Below are 15220 nucleotides of genomic sequence, written 5' to 3' on the forward strand. Positions count from 1 at the left end.
GAGGAAAAGTACAATAAAAAAGAGGATATTTAGGTATCCTTATAGTATCTTCCCAGAAGATATCCATGAATTACAACGGGGAAAAATGGTACCAATACAGGAGAGAAAACTGGCAAACACCAGTTTGAAACACATAGTTTTCATAACCAAGGGATAAAAGTTAATAGCATGGGAAATGACGCATATCCGCAATATGTACCTCCTCACATAATACACCGAGGAGGGCACACCATCTCTTCTGCAGTATTCCTGCCAAAAACCTATAACCACAATTTAATCATTAGAAAATATTGGACAAACTCAGTTGAGAGATTCTACAAAATAAACTGCCAGTATTCTTCAAAGGGTCAGGGTAATAAAAGAGATACTGAGGGATTATTTCAGATTGGAGAGGAGTAAGGAGACAAGGTAACTGAAATGTAGCATGGAATTCCAGACAGGATACTGGGTCAGAAAAAAAAAAGTCTATAATTAGTTAACAGCACTGTATCAATGCTAATTTTATGGCTTTGGTACCTGCATAATATTATGTAAGATGTTAATACGAGAGAAAGCTGGCATTAAGTTACACAGATTTTCTAAATACTCTATTTAAAATTGTTTGTGAGTTGAAATTATTTCAAAGAAAATAAGAGAAAAGAAGAAGGGGGGAAAAAAGCATTCTGAGATTGCTTGAGAATCTGGCCAACATTTTGCTAGATAATACCGGATTCTAATTTATGAAATGACTGGGGCCAAAAACAATGTTAAGAGCAAATGGGGGTAATTGAGCAATTTACCAATTTAAAAGGAGTATTCATAAAGTAGCTTTGCGATAGCATGGCAGCCTACTGATTCATCACCAAGAGTTAGCCTCCACATGTACACGCCTGAAGCTGAGCTGTAACAGCCCAGGGAAGTCAGAGCATTTGCAAATGGGAGAGGTGGAATGACATTTTTGGTGATGCCTAGAAATTGTAGATGGACATTTCCTAATTTTAATTTCAAAATTCTAACAATGAGACAATAGACTGTAAAAACACAGATCAATAAGGTCTCAAGAAAAATTCTTAACTAGATTATTTAAAGTGTACGTGGGAGGACAAAGCAGTCACCAGTAGACCTAACACAATTTATAAATTACAACTCATATTTGACTCGATAGACTTCTTTCTTGGAGAGTTATTGATTAAGCAGAGAAGTTAATATAGGTAGAGAGAGGATAACTGGACTTGAATAAGATAATTAGAATGTTCTTTGTGATGTTTTCTGGAAAACAGGGAGAAATTTTGGCAAAATACATGAATTATTACATGAAGTTTTTGTTACTTTAATTACTGACAGTAGCGTCATGGTTAATGGGTTACTATCACCCTGGAAGAAGGTTCACAGAACTTCTTCTTTGGCCAAGTCTGTATTAACAGACTACTTGTTAATGATACACTGGACAGAAATTCAATGATGCAGGAAGCACTTGCCAAAATCACAGGTGTCTTCTCTCTACCACATGACCTCCCCAATAACATGAACACAACTTATCGAGAAAGGGAAGGATATTTGATGCAAAGATGGCCATCTCTATGCCACCAGTGACTGATCCCTTCCTTTAGGGAGCCAGACAAGTCGTTCATATTAACTCCATTCTTCTCCAACATTATTTCCACTACTCACTCAAGACCATGTGTAACCCTAGACTCGGTACTGAAAGTAATTACAGACATCCGAAAGCAGCAGCTATTTCATCCTTCTAGGTATTTTTATGTTTTCCACTATTTGGAGTGCCTGTCCCACAGAGTATTAATTTATCTTTAAGTCAATCAATAATAATATAAAATATGTTTTCTCTTTGTTCACAATACTGCAATTTACCCAAACATCTATTACAGACTTCCAAAAGTTTTATTCCAACAAAGGGTAGCCTATAATTTGAGCAGATAAAAAAATCATTTTTTAAATATGGGTGGTAAGAATTTTCCAACTTTGCCATTCCTTGATTAATTTAGGTGGTATGTACTCATAAATTACAACCTGTAATAGTTAAGAGGATAATAAAGATTAACAATACACTTACCCACACTTGGATAACCAGGCGTAGAAGGGTCTCCTCCTGGGTTCAGTGACACCATGAAGGTATCATAGCTAAGATTTGCAGTCTTTGGTAAATCACAAGGATCAATATATAGAAGAACACCACCAAATCCAGCCTTTTCCAATAAAGAAAGCTAAAAGAGGAGAAAAAAAACTATTAAAAATATCAGATGCAAATATCTACTGTCCTGAACCTTCCTGAGGGCCCCCACTATACCAGTCACTCTGATCTCTGCCCTGGGTGGGCCAACCAGATCTCCCAGATATAGCAACTGAGGAATACAAGAAACTAAGGGGCCTCCCTCTGAATGGTGAGTTCCTGCTCTGTCTCTGTCACTAAGGATTTTGAAAGTAGTTCCTGAATGGGGTAGCTAAGTGGCTTAGTTGGTTAAGCATCTTACTCTTGATTTCGGCTCAGGTCATGATTTTGCGGTCCATGAGATGAAGCCCCATGTCAGGCTCTGGGTTGACAGTGTGGAGCCTGCTTGGGATCTCTCTCTCCCTCTCTTTCTGCCCCTTCCCTAATCTCTCTCTCTCTCTCTCTCTCTCTCTCTCTCTCTCTCTCTCTCAAAATAAATAAATAAACTTAAAAAAAAAAGAAAACAATTCCTGACTACTTCATTTGAAACATATCTAATGCAGATTCCTCTCTCTTCTTCAGTAAGTATGATGGGGAGGATGAACTTGACATTTCATGTTCTTTTTGTTTTAACTTGGTAAATTCATTTTTTTGGGTAAAGAGCTTGTATACTTTAGGGTGATTTACCTGATGTGGAAAACAATAATCATAATTTGCTAATCCATTTGTTTCTCCTGAGAGGGGAAAGGTACTTAGGGGACACTGGGGAAAGAAATGATGGAGATGATGGCTAGGAATCACATTAAGTGTAGGCAGTTGCAATTCACTGTGTGACTCTAGTTAACACTTGTGCTTCACTTCTCAATTACTGCTTCTCTTGTTTATTTTTACAGTGGACTAAGCAATACAGTAGCTTGTGGATCTGGCTGGACCCCATCATGAGGACAGAATCATGCTTATCTTCTCTTCCAATGTTCACTTGCACTTAGGGGGCACATAGTAGACATTCAAGAGTGTCGCTAAATGAAAGAACGAATAAGAAAGATGCTGGTTTGGCATGGCAGCTACTCTTGAAAAAAAGAGAACTCTAAGAAAATACTTAGGATGTGGTTCTACTGGAAAAATAAAACATAATTGTACCTACAATATGGTTTTTACATAAAAGAAGTTATAGTAGAAAAATAAAAATACTTGATGTAAATACATCACATTCATGGCATTTTTTCAACTCCTTTAAAAATATTCTGTAATTTCCCATTTTTGAGTAATGGACAAGTATGTATTATTTTAATTAATACATATTATATTAAACATACTTTATTATCAATCAGAAAAAAATAACCCTGATACCCTAAGCAAAGAATGTTTGACTCACATGTTGAGTCATGTTTTTCTTATCAGTGCTTTAATGAAAAGGGAGAAGAATTTAGGGAGGGGGGAGAAATGAGAAAAGGAAAAAAGAGCAAAGAACATGTCGATAAGAAGGCTGGATTTAAGACTGACTCTGAAAAGCTCACACTGAAGTCCTTAGGGAGGGTTTCTAATGTTTAGATGCTGAAATTGCTATTTCTAAAAAAATGATCAATGGAATGATTTTGAATGTTCTGCTTACTATAGGAGAACATATTAAGAAAGAAATATGAACAACTCCAGAAAACAATTTTTAAGTATTAAAAATTACTTTAAAAAAATTAAGTAATTCATGATCACTAGACAAAAAAAAAAAAGATACAGGCAAATAGTAACAATCCTATTATCCTATCTGTCAAAAAGTAGTAAATGTTAATATTTCTAAACTCTTTTATTAGGGCTTAGGCACATATACACATATACTTACAAAATAAGACCACTTACCATAAATTTTGCAACCTTACTTTTTTTTTCTCATAATACCATATACTAAATATCGGTCCATGCTGATAAGTACACTTTCATATAACATTATTAGCTGTACACTGTATATATGTGAATGCTATAAATAATACAATAATAAGATGTAGAAATGCTGCCAAATGTTATTTATCCAATCCTTGACTGTTATTTACATGAATTTTAACTTTTTGTATCATACTTCAATAAACTTCCTTATAGCTAAATCATTGCACAAATGTATATTTTCATGAAATATATTTCTACAGAAAGAATTTCTAGGTGAAAGTATTACTATTTTTTATGATTTTTGAATAAATAGTTTCCCTCCAGAAAAGCTATATATAACTAGCTACATTCTTACCAGTCATATATCTGAGTACTTATTTCCTCCATCACCAGCATTGAATATTACTTTTTAAGAAATGTTTGCCAATCTAGCCAAAAATTTACTGTCCATTTTTTAAAAATTACAAGTGACATTAAATTTATTTTTGCTCGTAATTTTGGTCACTTGCATATTTTCTGAAGAATTACCTGATAGTGAAACTTTTTGTGATTCCTGGGGTACTTATCCATTCACAACTATATACTGAGTGTCACTTTTTGCACATAATATGCTGGCATTGGCATATGGAGATAAGTAGGACAAAGTGCCTGCTCTTAGGAAGTCAGTTAACCAGTGGAATGATTAATAGTTTTCATCTTAAGTGTTAACCCCAATTAACTGGCAACTAGTGGCTGCCTGGGGAAGCATTGCGAGGCCAAGTTCAGGGTCAGTGAAAAGTGGAAAATAGCTCTATGAGAGATGTCTGCCATGGACACAAGAAAGGCAAGTGATGCTCCACATTTTTTGGTTGTTGTTGACCCTGCTTCAGTGGGATAGTCAAATTATCTTCAAAAAATCTCTTTTAAAAAGGTCAATACGTTAACTATTTGATTGCTTAAACTTTATGACACCTCGTGACTTAGAATTTATCATAGTCAAAAATGAAATGCTACAGTTGCATATTTTGCTTCTTGTGCTTATGACTGGTAATACATTGTGATTTCTTTTATAATCAATATATACCATGATATTTTTCTATACTTGACAGCTTATAATGAAGCTATGTAGTTTAATAGTATAGTATCTCTTGCCAGAGTTGATTACCTCCCCACAACCCTGAAGAGATAGCCTTATATGTGATTTTATCCCCTCTTCCCATCCTCTGCCTGTAACGGTTGGACCTGAGGGGGACAGGTCTTCAATGTTGTCAAATCTGGTTCATGATGCTGTCCCTTACTGGCCACCACAGAGCTCCTAAATAAGTGACTTGGTGACCTAGTTTCAGAAATTATTACGGGATTTCCAATGAAGTTGGCAATTGAGGAAACTGCCTATATTAAATCAAATAACAAAGGTTCCTCTACATTGTTAGAAATGCATTTTGAACATGGTGAGGTAGTGGTTACCTAAAATATTCAAAGGATCTACTCTTCTAGTGAGATCATATTCTTTAAAAATGCATTCAAAGGCAAGTCAATATAAAAAGGAGTAAGCTAAGCTGTCACTGGGTTGTCTGCTTTTGACTGTCCCTGGGAGCACAAGTAGAAGTTATTAGCCCTGCCCAGAACCCTTCATACTTTCAGATTACTTGAGACCTAGGATGATTCTACAGGGGGTCTAATTCATGAAAAGAGAAGGCAAATGTAAAGCTAAGATTTCTTAACACAGAAGTTTGATTATCTTTTGCTTCTCTCTCTCAAGTATATTACGTGATAAGTTTAGCGTTCTTCATCATGTTTTCTACCTTGTAAACTAAGACAGTATTTGACATAAGAGGGAGACACAAAAAATGAGTCAAGCAAATGGCCCTGAGCTCAAGTGTTATAACGTCATGAAGAAGCAACTCACAGCCACAGGCTAGTATAGTGTACTGAGCCATCAGTCTGTATCACCCTGCAAGGGCACCATTTCCTAATTTACATAAAATAATATAGGAACACATTTCCATGAAAGTAGAAATCATTAAATCAGCCTCCTACTCTTTTATTTAGCTCAAGGACTTACTAAGTCTTTGGTGCCTGAGATAGGGGCTGGGATAGTAACTGAGAAATGGTCCCTAGTCTACCCTGGGACACTTCTGTTTCTATATGCAGAGTCAGTCAACTCCCTTCAAGCTAGGTCATGATTCCACCAACAAACGAGACATTATTTGAAGCAATTATAGTCCTCAAAGTAAAATTGTATTGTATTTAACTTTTTTTTAATGTTTATTTATTTTTGAGAGAGATAGACAGAGCATGAGCAGAGGATGGGCAGGGAGAGAGGGAGACACAGAATCCAAACCAGGCTCCAGGCTCTGAGCTGGCAGCACAGAGCCCAGCATGGGGCTTGAACTCACAAACTGTGAAATCATGACCTAAGCTGAAGTTGGATGCTTAACTGACTGAGGCACCCAGGTGCCCCTACTGTATTTTTTATCTACAGGAATTAATAAGGATTTTATGGGTATTTTTAGTAGCACTAGATTGTGATCTGCTTGAAGACAGGAATGCTGCAGCTTCAATTTATATCCCCAGTGCCTAGAATAGTACCTGCTACCAAATGATTTTTCTCTTTTTAAGTTAATGAATAAATTAGTGTGTGTATCAATGAATGAACAAATGAATACACAGTGCATATGGGTACAAGTGTATTACATGAATATTATTTTGTTCTACATTTCACACCCACTGGCTGGAAAACATGCAATACATTTTGTGGCAGCTTGGATATACATGTGTTGGAATGTGAATAGAAGTATTAAACCAGCTTATTTCTGAAATTAACACACACACACACACACACATACACACACACACTCAATTAGATGTGCTGTGCTTAAACTTCCATAAAAATACATAATTAAAATAGAATTATTTTGTTTTGATTTTTGTGTTATTTCATTTTATGTTTTGTTATCTAAGAGTAGAGACAAGGAGTGTTAGAGACTAGCACACTAGGATTTGAACATGTGAGTTTGTCTTGTTGACAGGGTCTTGCAGATAAAATGTCTTTGGCTAACTTCAAGGAGGCTGATCCCATATTTCTTTCTGTGAAACATATTAATACATTTCTCCTTGTGTATAGTGTATAAAGCTAGGTCTTAACAGTTGCCAAATAATTGCTTCTGAAATAAATGGTACTACAAATCCATGGGCAGGATATAGCAGCCTTATTGAACAGATCTTACAAATCTCAAAGCTCCCTGAAAACTACTCACTCAGAGAATAAGTAGTCTGGTACCTAAAAATGGTCCCACATAGGTTTATATTTCCACTGTCTTGGGGCAGGCAGCATGTGGGTGGCTGTAAGGTATTCTTATATTCAGGGGGAGAAGAAATCATTCAAAGAAGATCAAAGCCAGGAAGAGTGAAAGCAAAAGGACCCTGTTCTGATTCCTGACACTTATTAACTTCTGTTCTTACTTTTCAACGAAAACATTTTTTTTCTCTTCCAGAATGAAGGTGCTGTTATGAGGTAGTCAATCCACTTCCTCAGTATCTTCAATGTGAATTCCACAACTAGACTTTAATCCATTCATAGATGTTCCTAAGTGTCAATTCATCCTTTTGAATCCATCAAATGTCAGCCTTGCTCTTTTTATTTTTACTGATTACAATGCATGGAATCCCTCAACTACCACCTAATTTCAAGAACCTGAAGTTGAAAGCTTGTGTTTTCCCGTTACTTAGGTTCCTTAAAACACTGTCCAAGCACTAGAACCATTCTTCTGGCCTCCATAGCTAGAAAAGCTTTCTGAGTCTTATGTGAAAACAAGAGCAAATATAACAATAAGAGGACCTTAGTCTTACAGATAAAATTACAGTCTACTGTTATGGGCTGATTTTTTTTTCACCTTAAGATACATATGCTTAAGTCCTAATCTTCAGTACCTCAGAATGTGACTATATTTGGAAATAGAGTCTTTAAAGAGGTAATTGAGGTTAAATGAGGTCATATTTATGGACTCTAATCCAGTATGACTAGTGTCCTGAAGAAGAAGAAGAGACGTATCAGAGATGTGTGTACATGGAGAAAAAGCACATGAGGACACAGCAAAAAGGAGGTGATTAGCCAAAAAGAAAGGCCTCAGGCTAAACCAAACTTGTTAACACATTGATCTTAAATTTTCAGCACCCTCAAGCTGTGAGAAATTTTCTCTTTAAACTACCCAAAATACCCAAACTGTGGTATTTTGTTATGGCAGCCCTAGCAAACTCATACATTCACAGAAGGTGCCACACTTTATACAAAGACTTGGAAAAATATTTGTGATCAGTATCTAAGCCTTCTGAGTCTTTTTTAAGCCAAATCATCTAGCACTAATTGCACATCTACTATGAGTCAGATAGTATCCCCAAAGTTATTTGTTGAATTTCATTCAGAACATCAAATACGTCATGTCAACTTCCACTAAGTAGTTGTTGAAATTGTAATTCAGAAAGGATAAGAGCTTGATCCATGGTCTGAACTACTAAGTGGCAATTCCAGGGATCAAACTCGAATTTTCCAAATTCAACTCTGGCAATCTTTCTGCTAAAGCACAACTTTGCTTTCAATAACACATCCATCCTTTACAAAGACAAATAGACTGGCTAAAGGGTGAATTTATAAAACACATCAGATTCTCTTGCTGTGATTTTCTTTCCGAGAGGACACTGGAATCAATACTGTGTGAATTATATGCCTATTTATTTAGATTGCTAAAAAGACCTGGATTTTTACAAAGTACTGTCAGGGGAATTAATATGCATTATAACAGAATGTGTTAAGGATTGATGGCTTTAGTGACAGAAAAATAAAAATAAAAATAAACTTAAAAAAACATGAATCAAACATTTCATAGTACATTCTTATTCATTTAAATTACATAGCTCTGGCATATATGAAAGATGAAAATATCAGAATGTAATATATTCCTTAATCAGATATTTTGACTTCAGGGCTTAAATTTTATGTTATTCTTCCTTCTTGAGATTGTTTCCCTATTAATAGGTTTGTGGTTTGGCCCTTTAATTATGTATTGTATTGTCAGTATACCATTGAAGACATTTGTAAGATTCCTGTTTGCTTTGTTATGTTTCAGAAATAAACTCACCTTTCTTTGTTAAAGGAAAAAAAAAAAGACTATTATGGTGAGGAATATTCACTGTAATCAGACTGAGTATATCCAAGGCATAATCACAGCATTCTTTTTTTGATTTCACTGAACACCTCTACTTAGATTTCAAATTGCTTTGCTTAATGTATCCAAAGTTATTTAAATAATTCTGGTAAGATTAATAAGAAGCAATGACCTTCTGCTTTTGTGAAGAAAAAAACTTGAAGTAATGCAGAAAGTTAAGCCTGCTATGGAAGTTGTAAAAAGAATCCTCAACTTTTATCATTATAATTCAAAAAGGAAGGAAGGAAGGAAGGAAGGAAGGAAGGAAGGAAGGAAGGAAGGAAGGGAGGAAGAGAGGAAGAAAGGGAGGGAAGGAGGGAGGGAGGGAGGGAGGGAAGGAGGAGGGAGGGAGGAAAGATCTCCTATTTTTAAGGTATCCTCAGGTATAAAATGTTTATTTCACTTTAAACTAATATATCATTGTGGCCTGTGGAATTATTCTTATTTCACAAATAAAATAATCATGACATAAGGATGACTAGTTCACACCACATAGTTAATGGCATATTCCGAGTAATGTGTCCTCATAATTTATTTTCCTTTTCCCATTAAACTATATTACTTTCAAACCATGAAAAATGTAACTTGGCAAATTTCTTTCAGATTTTTAATTCATATTATTTGACAACTTTTGCAATGTTTTCTGCATAGTAGAAGCCTAATTCAAAAAATAAAATTATGATATCATTTTTCCAACCGTAGCTTAAAAATATTGAAGAGAATGTTGTATTTTATTTCTATTTCCTATCCATGATGGATCCACCTATGTAACATGGATCTTTTATTCTAGGTTCTAGGCTGAGAATACAATGATAGAGGAGGGACAAGCAAGTATTAACCTAAATAATTTTATTTTCAAGGAGAGGGATTTGAGATTTGGATAGTAAACACAGTGGCCGGGAGTCTTTTCCTCTGTCAAGGTGGTTCATGAATCAAAAACACTAAAAGGTATTGGTCTTTATCAATTTTTCTCAGATGATTTAATTAATTATAGCTAATATTGGAGAAAATATACAATTGCTATTAGTAAATATATTGTTGATATTACCAACTGCATGGACTACTTTTCATCTGTAGACATGCTGTTGCTTTTAAACCACACAAATCATGTTTAACAGGAACAAAAAATAATACTAACACTATATATATTTAGAAATTAAATCATAAAGGCATAAGCTTCTGACTTACCAACTTACTATTGTTAGTGCTTTTATATATATATATTATGTTTAACAGGAACAAAATCATGTTTAACAGGAACAAAAAATAATACTAACACTATATATATTTAGAAATTAAATCATAAAGGCATAAGCTTCTGACTTACCAACTTACTATTGTTAGTGCTTTTATATATATATATTATATATATATATATAATATATATATATATGAATGTATGAGAGAGGAAGAGACTGTTGGTGGAGAGAACAGGGCCTCACATACTCACTTATGTGCATCTCTGGGATTCTGTAATTGTCTAGTTGAATAAGAAACATCAAAGAAAAAGTGTACAGCTCTTCACATAATTTAGTTTTTAAAATTTACTTATTTTTCTATTTTTATTGAGATATAATTAGCATACAGTGTTGTATTAGTTATAGTTATAGCATATTAGTTATAGACAGAACATTACTTTGACTATTCCAAAATTTACTATTTTTAAAAATTTTTAATATATGTTTCCAATATTCTTAACTAAGAAGATATTTAGCTAAAGCCTTAGTGGGGAGAAACCCGCGGATAATAAATAATAATAATTAAGTATCTCTAAAGATATCACAGTAATTTGCTATTGTTTAGGTTTATTGACATAATTTTCTGATGTTTCAATGTCTTGATAAGAATCAATATTCAAAATGTCTATTTCTACCATCTACCAAAGTTAGTTCTTTAACAGAAATACTAACTAGAACTCCTAATTTATACACAAAGAAGGGGAGAAAAATAAAAACTGTGGTGATTGGACATATATTTGATGTTCAATGTTTTCTTAATTTATAGTATTATGAATCATGATATAAACACAAACAAAAAATAAAGTCAATTTGGTAGTGTTTTTGTTTTTTTTTACCTGATATATATATATATATATATATATATATATATATATATATATCTGTAGATAGATAAGATATATAAATATAGGTATAAATATAAATATAGATACAGATACAAGGTATATATATCTTATCCAAAGTGGGTGAAATTGGAGGGATATGAGGAAAAATAAATGAGTAACATAAAGAGCATATTTCAAAGTACTTGTAAAACTTCACCATAGGAAAAAAAATAAATTTCACCATAGCAAAACTGCAAACCTTAGACTACTTCCAGTGTTATATGATGTTTTAAGCTGTTAGAAATACATCTGAATTTATTGAGTTGTTTTTCTGTAGCTTGGCTTGCAAGCAACATGGCAGATGAAAAAGCACTGAACTGAGAGGAAGAGGTCTTGAACTGGACCAGCCATTAGGCAAAGGATGCTGGGCATGCCACTAAAAAGCTATACAGTTCAATTTTCTCATCCATAAAAAGAGATGACATTTGCCCTGCCAAGTCACACAAAATGACTGGCAGATTCAAAGGAGGTAGTCTGCCTGAAGGACTTTGAGAAGTATAAAATGCTACATAATGTGTGAGGTTGGTAGTGGGTTTTTTTTGATTTTTTGTTTTTTTGTTTTTTGGGGTTTTTGTTTGTTTGTTTGTTTTTTGGTGATGCTAAAGGAAGAAGAGAAGGAGGAGCACCAGGTTGATAACTGAAGGACTGCCATTTCTTTGGATTTGTTTGTCATAGGGAATGGTATTAAGGAAGAAAAAAAAAACACCCAGAAGTAGTTATCCTGAAAAAATGTTTCTTGACATAAAAATGATGAAATTTCATAGGTTTATTTCCAGAAGTAAATATTAACATGACTTAAATCTACTCTTCCATTATCCTTCACTTATTACCAGGCTCTGTTTGCTTTTTGTTATATACTAGGTTAGAGGAAATGTGAATAAAAAATTCTATGATCCTCCCAGTCACACATTTTCCCCCAAACTGCATTAGTGGCTTTTTAAAATATTTATAATTATATTGCTTAAAATGTTAGTTTATATCTTTTAAAATTATGATAATGATTACTACATTTTCCTTACCAAGCAAGGAAACACTATTTTTTGTTACCTTTTTATTGATTTTCTCCATTAAAAAAAAGGGCAGTTGAGTCTCCTAGGTGACTCAATTGGTTAAGCGTCTGACTCTTGGTTTCTGCTCAGGTCATGATCTTACAGTTTCATGAGTTCGAACTCCACATAAGGCTCCAAGCTGACAGTGCATAGCCTGCTTGGGATTCTCTGTCTCCCTCTCTCTCTGCCCCTACCCCACTCATGCTGTCTCTGTCTCAAAATAAATAAATAAACTTTATTTTTTTTAAAAAAAGGCAGTCTACTTCACTGAGACATAATTTCTCATCCTCTCCTGAAATTCGTTTATTTAATTATGTAAAACTCAGATTTTAGTCAGGCATAGGACAAGGAACCAGACATGAACAGCTGAGGGAGGTTCTCATTGCCAGGCATGCTAAAGGAATACATATATGTGGACATGGGTTATTTGTAGCTTTTCTTCTTCCCTAGGGAGCAAATCTGATGTATGATGCTGCAGAGAATTCAATACAAATAGAAATAATTTCCAGATTATCTTTGCTAATGGCACTACTTAGAAAGACTTATAGTTGCTAAAACACAGGCAGAGTGCATGTCTCTTATCCATGCATTTAATACGTCACCATTTGTTGTCTTCATAATTCTGGCTAGAAAAATTATTGACAAGGCTTTTTTACAGCACAAACCGTAAGAGGTCACAGAGTTTCCACTTCACTGGCCCCAGAAGGGTCTTTTATTTTCTTGAGAATCATTATGCAGCTTTGGATGAAAAAAAAATTACCTACATGTACATTCTTATTCAGATTTTAGATATTTTTTAAGTAGACAAGGTAACAAAGGTCCATTCTGACTCTAAGTCAGCTTTTGAAAATTGTATTAACTGTTAAGTCTACCTGTTACATTTTTCATCACAGATGCCTAGGAGTTTAGTTCAAAGTATTATTTCAAGGTACTATGTACCAGGTGACTGACGCATCTCCTGCAAACTTCCCCGCATCTCTTCCTCTCTCTCTTCTAGGAGTTTATTAAGACAAGACTCGGACCAGAACACAGCTAGTTTAATGCCTGAGTGCACAGAAATGAAGGAAAAAGATACCTTGGATGTACAGCTCTCAACTAGCCCCAGTGTGATGAGCAGCATTAGATTACCATTGAATACACACACGCGTGCCCACATACACACACAGGTGTGAAAAAGGAGAAAACATTAGCATAACTGATTTTATGGTTCATGGCTTCTTTCCATGCAGGTTCATCAGAATAAGTCTCTTTTTCCATGAGAGATGGTTTCTTATATAGAAATGTCTATCCCATAAGAATACGCCGACATACTTTATTAAAGCAGTAATATTAAGCAAAAATGATTTAGGCCAACATCTACCTTTCTTAGGCATTTTTTGAATGTTTAAAAGCTATTGTGCACATCAAATTGGAGTAAATAATTACTTTACTTTGTTTTCTCTTTTAATTGAATAAGTTTTGCTCATGTTGTGATAACAGGTTTATTTGAAAGTGAAAGTAATTTGTTATAGAACAGCAGCTTTTATAAATGGAAACTTCTACAACAGAACATTGTGAGATGTTTAAATATTAACCAGACATATTGTTCACTCTTGACACTAAATTTCAGAAACTTAATACAAATTAAGTACATACATTATATTGCTGGGTCTTGCTTACCAATGCTAAGAAATCCAAAATGTTCAATTCTAATTAAAAATGAAATTGAACTGCAATTCCCTGGGAACAAGGGCTGATCAGACTCAATAAGCTTTACTTAATTTATTTCAGAAACAAAATAATTGAATTGCTCATGGACAAAGAAAAAAAATGCTTACATTGTTAAAGAAATACATGCTTCCAAGTCTTTTGCAATTCTATTATATTTTCTAATGTTTACAGTTGATTACATATCTCACATATATGTTTTGAGATACTTAAATGTTCAAGAATATGCTAGCTATCTTTATTATTCACAACTTCTGTATGTACATGTACTAGGGATGCACCATAAATTTCATCCTTGAACTTTCCTTTTTTTATTTTAAAAGAGATATAAAAAGATTATTATTCTGGGGCGCCTGGGTGGCTCAGTTGGTTAAGCATCTGACTTTGGCTCAAGTCATTATCTCAGTTGCGAGTTGGAGCCCTGCATTGGGCTATCTGCCATCAGCACAGAGCTTGCTTCAGATCCTCTGTCCTCCTCTCTCTCTGCCCCTCCCCCCACTCTCTCTCTCTCTCTCTCTCTCCCTTTCTTAAAATAAATGAATACACATTTAAAACAAGAGGATTATTATTTTTCATTGTATTTAATTGGAGTGGTATTTTTTTTTAAAAAGACATTCCCAAATGCTTGACTCATGTCATTTAATTATTACAACAACAATATGAGATTTTTAAGATTACTCTTATTATTTTTTATTTGTATTTGGTTTTTGTTTTTTCAACTTCAGAAAACTGTGGCTCAGCGAGGTGTTGTGAATTCTCCATGGTTCTATAACTTGTAAGAGTGAAGATGGAAACACTGGTTTTAAACTAATAGAAAAAAAAAATTAAATGTGAATGAAAACGATGCTGTTGGACAAAGAGCAGATCAGATTATTCCGTGCTCCCTTCTCTTTGCATTTTCAACTGTTTTGTATAGGGATTCAGTTTGAGATCGCAAGCCCAGGGGTTTTAAAATGGAATGGCTTCATCTTCAGAAAAGAGTGTTCTTTGGATATGAGGTTGGATTAAGAAGCAATGATTCAGGAATAGTCCTAGATGGTATCATTACCCAGCTCTGGGCTTTTGTAAGAACAGATAATGCAACAACTGGAGAAACCAATGAAATAAGCATGAATACTTCTTCAGGAGATAGAAT

The 15220-nt window shown here is 34.3% G+C and overlaps 1 protein-coding gene across 14 annotated transcripts in view; it reads right to left on the reverse strand.

The window, feature by feature from the left end:
- NAALADL2 (N-acetylated alpha-linked acidic dipeptidase like 2) overlaps positions 1-15220 on the reverse strand; it is a 1340454-nt gene that overhangs the window by 478436 nt on the left and 846798 nt on the right. For all 14 annotated transcript variants that reach the window (XM_023260390.2, XM_023260391.2, XM_045036390.1 and 11 more), the window contains one exon: positions 2051-2201. In XM_023260390.2, the coding sequence (XP_023116158.1) occupies positions 2051-2201 (151 nt within the window). The remainder of the gene's footprint in view (positions 1-2050; positions 2202-15220) is intronic.

Source organism: Felis catus, chromosome C2, assembly GCF_018350175.1.
Source record: "Felis catus isolate Fca126 chromosome C2, F.catus_Fca126_mat1.0, whole genome shotgun sequence".
Classification (NCBI taxonomy): domain Eukaryota; kingdom Metazoa; phylum Chordata; class Mammalia; order Carnivora; family Felidae; genus Felis; species Felis catus.